We start from the raw sequence: 9,239 nt of genomic DNA on the forward strand, positions 1-9,239 counted from the left end.
GATTTTTCCCTCAAGGAGGCAAGGTTGGTGGAAAAGAAGAAAGTGGAGCAGAATCCCAGGTGTAGGTGATGTAGAAATGAGACAGCAGTTGGGCCAAGTACAAGCTGCTGGTGGTAACTTGACAAGCCCAGACAGTTAGAAAACCCCTTCGGTTTGTGGTTCTTTCCCAGAACTCACGTTATAACACCATTGGCAAGCAGATTGAAGCTCAGATTTAATTAATTCCCGGCAAAGCACTTGGGCCTTGGTTGGCTTCCTGGCTCTAGGTTCTTGTGAGTTCAAATCAAATTGGCTTTGTTCTGTTACATGGTCTGGTCAGAACATGTCAGTTTCTACCCCAAATACTCAGACCTCTGTTTGTCTATATGCTCCCCTCCCTGCCTTCCCCCTGCCTGCCCTTGGGGGTGGGAAACAAGCCCCTCTCTATATCGTACTGGGATCTTCATTGCAGGACTCACTCCATGCAGATAACAGGCAGTGGAGGAGCTATGACGGGCCCACGCCCAGACACATCATAAATAAAATGCCAAAAATTAAAGACAAAAAGACAGCTACAGCAGCCTCCCAGCTGAGTTCTCCAGAAAGATCTAACCAATAACCAAGAGGGAGCAGAAACGGGGAGATTCTATCATTTGCTTTGGACATTCCATCACATTAGCTACATGCTTTTGATAAACACAAAGCACCTCCTCAAGGCTGGATCACTGTGACACTTCTCTAAAAAGCTCCTCTCCAGAGATGGCCATGTATAGAAGTCATCAGTGAATTTTGCCTGTGGGATTCCTGGCCACTCCTTCTTGTCAGTACTATCCTCATGTCCACATTGCTCCTCTGGGCTCAAGGAAACCATGGGAAGCCATGCTGGAATTCACGTCTGACCTTTACCTTCAATGCACCTTAAATGAGGGTCTTCCTTTTCTACTCAAGTCCCTTCATCCACTGTCCAGGGAGGGGCTGGGAGGAGTTGTGTAGAATGCTGACCCCACATAAATGTGGGTTAAAGCTCTTTCTCTAGATCGGAAGGACATGCCTTCCCTTAACACGCCACAGTGGAGGGAAGGAACAGACAGACAATTCTTTGCTTAGAGATACAGACTGTACTTTGGGTGGAGTGCTGCCCCACTGCACATTAATGACAAAGACAGTAGCTATCCATTTAAGGGATGCAGACATGGGGGAGCCTGCAAAGTCCTTTGATTGTGCTGGGTCTTCCTGAGCAGGCCAACATTTCCCTCTGAGGTGAGAGTTGAGAGTTGGGGTGGGATCCTGGTTGGGTGGCACAAGCCACTTGAGGACAGTGCCGAGGACAATGACGGGGGTGGCCTAAGCCTGAGGAAGACTGGAGTTGATGGGAGCAGGAGCGGTGCCTGAGCTTACTGTTTGGGGAATGGGAGCCTTCCAAGGAGGCCAGGCCCACCTGCTTCTCAGTCAGGGGAGATGGGACTTTGGGGTCCCCTCTTATCTTCTTCTCTGTCTTAGTTTGCTCCATGGGACTTTTGGCTGGAGCCAGCCTCTTTGCTACATTTTCTTTTCTGGTGTTGGCCACGTTCACAGCTGTCAAAAACATGGATTCCTTGTGCTCTTTGCCTTTTGCCTTGAGGTTGATATACTGCAGAAAGGATTTCATCTTATATCTCAAGTCTGATTCTGGAAGGCTGGGCCTCTTGTGAGTATGGGCTGGCATCACCTGCCCCTGCAATACCTGACCTTGCAAAGTTGGGCCCTGTAATGGCTTATGCTGAATGAGTTGGGCCAGGACAGGCTGGGCCTGTGACGCCTGGGGCCCGACAGGCTGGGCATTCTTAGGAATCCTTGCCCCCTTGAGGCTGACATTGAGACTGGTTCGACTGTCTTGCAGGTCATTCTTCTTAGATTCCTTCCCTCCAGGGATTCCTGGAAGGAGGACTGGGGGCTTAAGCTGAGGGCGATGCTGGGAACTGTGTTGACAGAGAGCATCAAGGTGAAAGCCATGTCTCCGTAGCCAGGGGCTTTGGGGTGTCCTGTTCAGAAGCATCCTTTCTAGCCTCTGGGCTCCAGCAGGTTGGCTTTTTTCTCTTGTTGAGAAGAGCACAAACCCTGCACCTCCTTCTCTACGTTTTCCTGATGATTTGGGTTTCCTTGGGTCCTCTTTCTTTTCAGTCAGCATGGGGACTGGGGCTGAGTACTTGCTCTTGCCAGGGTTTTGGGACTCAGGGACCTGGGACTCCTCCAGGCTGGGGTGGTTCACACTGGTCTCCAGCTGAACACAAAGCACTGGGCCCTCTGTCATGTCTCTACAGGGTTGAGTCATCTTGCAGGGCCCATGGGCAGAACCATGGGGTGCTGCTCTGGAACTAGGTTGCTTCTGGTTCTGCTGCACTGCCTTTAACTCAGTGGACAACTGTTCCTTAAGGCAGAGCCACTCTGGATGTGGGGCACAGGGAATGTCTGGTGGGACGGGCAGTTCCTGGAGGCATGTTTTCCCTTGGTTGTTTAGACTCCCAAGAGACTCCTGTGTGGATGTGTTCTCTGGGGTTGCTCCAGTTTGTTCCCTGGACTCCCTTGCCTCTGTGGGAATTCCCCATTGTATCTCTAAGACCTTCCTTCTCAGATGGAAATTTAGTTTGGCCAAGATGGGCTTCTTGAGTAAGTAGGGCCGAGCAGACTCTGTCTGCCTTTCTAGAGGCTCCATCTCAATCATTCCTTCCACTTGCACTTCAGACTGAAAATCACCTGCAATTTCTTCACAAGTCTCTTTGGTATCTTGAAAAAATGGCTCACGACTTAGACACTGCTCTTCAAGTGAGGTCATCTGAGTCAGAGGTTCTCTTAAGATTTTGACAGCCTCAGGCACCACCTCTGTGGTGGCAGCATGAGCAGTGATCGCTGGGGCCATGGCCTTGGAGGGAGCCACGTAATAAAGAGGATTCAGCCCTGATAAGAAGGTCAGATACTTGTGCCGTAAAATCATCTCCAGTTTCTCAAGGACTTCCTTGGACAGGGCTTGAGTTAGCTTACGAGGCTCAGTGACAGCATCTGGGGTGGTCTGTTGCTGCTGATCAAGGACTGTTGGCATCCAGGGCCTAACTTTCTGTTGTAGGTCAGGGTCGGTTGCTGCCTGTAGTTCCAAGAGCTTGCTTTCTGGGATGCAAGTGAAGGGAGCCACTTTGAGGCCCCCGGGAATTAGGCACTCACAAGACCTATACACATGGGCAGGGACCTTACCCTCATGAATCTGCCCACATTTGGAGTTGATGTGGCTCTGCAGTATTGCCTTGGCCTGGTCTAATAAGTGTGGCATGAGGACTGACACTGGGTCCTTAAAGGGTGAGAAAGGGTCATCAGCACCAGTAGCCTCTAGGGCTGAATGTTGGGCAACACTCACATTGGCTAGGGCTGTGCTGCTCCAGGATGGAGTCTGCTGGTGAGTGGGGGCCAGGAGCAACTGGAAGGACTGCTGGATCACCTGGGGCAGGCCCCAGCGATGGTGAATCAGCTGCCTCTGGAGGTGGAAGTCCAGCAGCCTCCGGGCATGCTCCCTTGTGAGAACAGAAATGGGCTTTCCTGGCCAGGAAGTTTTCACAGTCCGAGGAGACTGGGCGGTGCCACAAGACTTATATTGCACAGGGTTCTGGGTGTGCTGAGCTCTTTGCAGAACAGCTGGCAAACCCCACTGACTCTGGAGCTGCCTCTGCAGCATGTGACACTCTAAGGCTTCACACTCAGCCAGAGTCAGAAACGGGACATGGATCTGAGTTTGTTGATGATCAGATGGCATGACCCAATTAGGGGAAGATAAGGAAGAGGGTGGGGCTGACTGGGGTGGAGTTCTAGGCAACAGAGGGAGGAAGGACAGCTCCTTGAAGAGAAAAGGATCCTCCAAGGAGAGCTTGGACATGCTCCCATGTGTGGAGTGATCTTGAGAGCCCAAGGAGGTGTCAGCCAGAGACTCACTGTGCAGGGAAGGTAAGCCACAGAATAGTTGGGTGTATTTCTGCTGTAAGTGGCCCACTGAGTCATTAGCCTGTTGCCCGGGAAATAGGTAGAGGCTACTTATGTCTCTACCAGGTGGAGACGGGAAGGCTAGAGGCACCACATGGTTTGGGCTTTGCTGGTAGTGGTATCTTTGTACTGGGTTTATAATGGACCATTCAGAAACCCAGAATGCCTGGGTAGCCTGGCCAGCCATATATGAACCCCAGGTCTGATAAGAAATGGTCGCAAATTTCTCTACAGAGAATTTAGCAATATCATTTTGGATGAAAGAAACTGGTTGGTTGTTTACAAGTTGGTAAAACAATGGTAGGTTTGGCATAAACTGCCTCAGAGACTTCTCTACACGTCTAGGCAGCCCCCACCTCTGGAAATGCATCCATTTTTTTACATGTACCTCAAGAAGCCACAGGACTTCAGGACTGGAGAATGGCAGGTGGGTAGGGAGGACAGTGGCCATAGGAAAGGCCATAGAATGTGTCAGGGTAGTGATTTCTTGGTTCAGGATCGGCATAGGGACCTGGGGATGCAAGGGTGGCTGACCTTGGTCCCCATACACAAGGTTGAGATTGCTCTTCAATATGTTCTGCTGGTTCACTGTATTCCTAGGCTCCTCAAACCTTGAAGAAACTATAGTCTCTGAATCCACTGGAGTTTCTTGCACTTGAAATGCCTGCTCTAGCTGGGACTGTTCAGCCTCACAATCTTTGATGCTATCTGAACTGACTGACTGTGCAGCTGACCAGGTTAAGGATTTCTGATCCATAAATTGTGATACTGAAGGGGCTGCAGAAAGAAATGAAAGCTCTTTCGGGTGCATGGAATGATGCTCCAGACTCTGCTCAAAAGACACGTTGGACTTGGACAAAATCTCTAGGCAAGGGGAGCCCTCTAATGGTCCTGGTGAAGTGGCAGAGACCGGGCTGTTCTCACCCACAAGCAACCGCTGGATCTCCAGCACCATGGCATTGCAGATTTGGCAGTAGGTATCGGCACAGAGGAGGCTCCGCACACTTCCCTCCTGAGGAAGCCAGCTGTGGCTGAAAGAGAAAACATGGTTACTGTTAATGATGGAGTGACAGCTTCCTCTTTGAAAGTTGTGACCTGAAGATTGGTCCTGTCCTTCCTAGTCCTGTACACCCTGGGGCCTCTCCCCGACTCTAGTGTTTACTCCTACACTTTTCTTCATAGGAAAATGCCATTTGGAAGGTTATAGTGTGCTGAACTGAGGGTCTGGGGCCTTAAGGCAAGGTCTCAGACCATTCAAGAGAACACAGGGCCATGAACAACTGGGAGGTGGGGTGAGTTCTTGGCTGACCCATATGGGGAAGTTGACCAGGAGAAGGAAATATGGCAGATGGGGGAGCCAATTCTTAGCTACTGGAACATCACCAAGTAGAACCTGGAGTCAGTCTCATTTGGGTTAAAAAGGCCACAGACTGGTATTCAATATTTCCAAACTCTGGAAAATAAGTTACTTGTGGAAACTCTGTATTCTAGGGACTCTGATGAGTTCCTATCTCTAGCCAATCCCTTTCTCTAGAGACATTAAGAAGAATACAAGATAACTGGCTCCTGGATGGGGGCTGTCTCAGGAACTGGGCTCCCTGAAGACAGAACCAGAGGAGGTAATGTCATCAGGGTTCAGGGGTCTGCCCTTGAAAGGGTGTAGCTGTAAGAATATGAGAGTGATGACTTATGTATGCACTTATTTATCCATTCTCTTGACTGAGTAACTGTCTTGTAGCTGAGTGCCAACCCATGCAGAGCTTTTTATAAATTAAGTACAAGTCGAATTCTGAATTCCAGAAGCACTGTGAGCTTAGCCCAGAGCAGAAGTAGGAGTCTCTTCTCTCCTGAGATGTCTGAACCTTCCTTGTCCTGGCAACCCTCTCAACCAGTGCTCCAGCCTCCACTGTATCTGACTCCCTCCCAGTCATCATCCCTTTTTTCATCCCTGTCCCAGGCCAAGTAGAGAAATCATCACAGTTCAGGCTGGAGTTGGAAGACTACAAAGAGCAAGTAATCACCTTTTCATGACAGAGAGCAGCTCCCATGGCTTCTCATCTTCTTTGAAGGAATGTTTTCTAGCTGAGAAACCAGGAGACAAAAAATAAAAGGAAAAAGAAACCAGGAGACAGTGTTACATGGAATGGGAAAGGATTGAGGGGCATCCTATAGGGCATTCAAATGAAGGCCTTTGAATAAGAGAAGGTTGGAAATCCCAACAGTCAATTCACTAAGGCACGTCTGCATACAACTTAACCAATTACGATGGGTTGTCCAAGACCTAATCTCATTGGAGCTTCACAATCACACCGTGAGGCAGGATCTTCAAGTGCCTATCCTATCTAAAAAAGAGGGAATATGCTAATTGTCCCTCATGCCATCACAAAGATGGTGGTGCCCACAGCTAATAAGGCAGGAATATGCTAATTGACTGCCACGCCCTCAAAGATGGCGGTACCCACAGCCATAAGATAGTGGTGCCCAGTCCCCTCAGCCCTGCCAGAGCAGCAGGCGTGTGGCAAGCCTCAGATGGCACCTGCCCAGCCTCCCAGGGCCAGCCTGAGGAGCCGGTAACTAGGGCTGGTCAAGGCTTGCGCTGCTGGCAGTGGCAGCAGCAGAGGTATGATGGGGCGTCATCTTGCCCTGATTGCCAGGTCGCCTCCTGCCCCTGAGGGCTCCCAGACTGTGAGAGGGGACAGGCTGGGCTGAGGGACCCCCTCTCCAGTGCATGAATTTTCATGCACCGGGCCTCTAGTTTAATGAATAAAAGACTGAGAGATAAAGGGACTTCCATTGGCTCATAAAAGTAGTAAATTACTCAGTTAAGCGCTTTTGCCCCACTTTCTCATTCTTCATACCTTGGGGTAAAATTGAGGATTTTGGAACATTCCCAGGCTCTGATTTCCCACCCAAGAAAGTTATTAGGAGAATTTGTTGACTTGGAGAATTGGCACCTTTAGTGGTTAGAGTACATGTCCCTGGTACCAGAGATCAAAGGAGGAAAAAATCCATGGGAACCTTGCTCATAGTGGAGGGAAGGCAGAGAAGAGACTAGGACTTTACCTTTTGTTGCTGCATCTATAGCCCTTTGTCTGAGCTTTCGGTGACGCTTAAAGACAAAAAAAGTTAAAGTGTGAAACTGGGACACTTTTCATTATGTCCAAAATGAGACAAATCTAATATATGTTTACTAATCACTTTCTATTTATATGTCTATATTTTTATTTACTTTCATTTCCATCTCCATCCTTTTCACCCCAACATTTCCCCTCTCTGCTTGCTTCTAATTCATTTCAAGACCCTTCCATACTCAAAGCATGAAACAGTGTGTGGAATCTCAAAGAGAAGGCGGGGAAGCGTGCATGGGTGGGAGGTAATCAACCAAAGACCTTGTATGTATATATGCATAACCCTTGGACACAGATAATAGGGTGCTGAAGGCTTGGGGGAGAGGAGGAAGGGAGAGAAGGCTGGAGGGGGTCAATGGGGGAAAAAAGAGGACATATGTAATACTTTCAACAATAAAGAATTATTTTTTTAAAAATGATGTATGCAAACAAGCTGGGGGCTTCACCAGGATTTCTGTGAAAACACATAGACTTTCATCTAATATTGCCTTTATGCGTTAGCATGAAAAAAAAAAAAGAAGAGTGGAACAAATTAAAGGGTGTGTAGATCTAATAGCCAACAACTACCTTAATGGACCACTAATGGAAAGAATCCTTCATATTGGGGAGTTTTCTAAGAGCTAGGGATATAGATTTCATTTAATCTAGGTCTCCATCCAAGGTTGATAGAAAGGTTCTTGATTTTTCCATTAGAATACATTGCCAGGATAGTCTGGCAAGGAGTTATTCTAGTCTCTGAGAAGAAAAGTACCATATTAAAGTAAATAAATGTGTGGTATAATAATGGGTGGGGAGGGTAAAAGGAGAGATTCTGAGGTCTTAAAAGCTTCTTATCCAAGGCATAATTAGTTTAATCATAGTCAGTATTTTCCTACCTGACAGCAGCTCCTTCTAGGTTCTAACCTTAATCCATGGTAACTCCTTTTCACTTGCCAGATCATTAGAACAATAATAAAGATGGAGCCATAGGTATATAAGGGATACATCAAATCCCATAGGAAAAAAGTAGGATTCAACATGGTCTAAAACTCACAAGTACGAGGAGATGACCCTTCCCTATATCTAGGTCATTAGTACCTAATGACCCCCAATGCCATGCCTTGTCATTTCCACCTCACAGGGGATAGAACCATGTCACCGGGCTGCATCACAAAGCCTTTCTGTTTCACCAGACAGGTGTAGTGTCAAAGACTTTTATGTCTTAGGAAAGTTTGTGTGGTGACTCAGTCTGTTGATGAGTGTGTCTGGTTGTCTGTAAAGGTTACAGAGTCAGAGATTAAAGGTACCCATGCATAGGCAGTGTCTATGTGCCCACTTTGTCTTCACTTTCCACACTCTACATCAGCCTGATGACTTGATTCTCTCTATCATGACAGTTTTCTGGTCACCTGTCCCCAGAAAACTGAGTGTCTAGGGACACAGGACACCTCTTGAGAAAGAGGTACAGAAGGATCTTCACCCTCATCTGTACTGAAATGTATGTAGGAAGCATACACAAACTTAGGGTGGGTAGAATCTGGTGATGGCTTGGAAATGGAGAGCTTTGATATAAGCAATGTGTGATGGGAAATCAGAGGTGCATAAAGGGGACCATGGCTAATATGGCAGGGAAAGTATTTCTGAAAACTCCTCAGTATGGCCAAGGTGGTAGTATCTCTAAATGCCACTGTGGGAGGCAGGAAGGAGTGCTCCTCAGTCTGTGTGGCCTTAAACTTGCAGATGAATGGAAAGAGATTGCAAACACTGTCTTCCATGGAGATACTCTGAGACTCATGTATGGAGTACTTTTAACAGTTGATTTTCTAGAGCTGGTTTTTTGTTTGTTTGTTACCATGTTATAGAACTCTACCTGCTCGTGGAGATGACTACCGGCAGAGAGTCATAAAGTCAAACGCAGTCATAAAGTTTTCTGTCGGACTATCAGTGTACATGTATACATTAAAAAATAAATGTATTTTTCATCATCATATACTGTGTTTTTGTCGCTCGAATGAATTTTATTATTTCTTCAAGGTTCTTCACATATATACACCTTAAGAAATATCAAGTAGGCGTAACATGTTCTAAAAAAATTAGGGTTGGCACGCAGAAGAATTTTGAGTCAGAGATTTTGCTGGTTTTGGCACGCAC

At 47.4% G+C, this 9,239-nt stretch overlaps 1 protein-coding gene across 1 annotated transcript; it reads right to left on the reverse strand.

Annotated features, from left to right (window-relative positions):
• Positions 1 to 1,156: 1,156 nt before the first annotated feature.
• Positions 1,157 to 8,128, reverse strand: LOC102256073 (protein FAM205A-like). Its single transcript, XM_005884645.1, has 4 exons — positions 7,985 to 8,128; positions 7,045 to 7,090; positions 6,003 to 6,063; positions 1,157 to 5,012 (listed from the first exon to the last, which is right to left on the reverse strand). Exons 1-4 carry the CDS (start codon positions 8,126 to 8,128, stop codon positions 1,157 to 1,159), a joined length of 4,107 nt encoding a protein of 1,368 aa, XP_005884707.1.
• Between the last annotated feature and the right edge of the window lie 1,111 nt (positions 8,129 to 9,239).

This window comes from Myotis brandtii, unplaced genomic scaffold (assembly GCF_000412655.1).
Source record: "Myotis brandtii unplaced genomic scaffold, ASM41265v1 scaffold84, whole genome shotgun sequence".
NCBI lineage: Eukaryota > Metazoa > Chordata > Mammalia > Chiroptera > Vespertilionidae > Myotis > Myotis brandtii.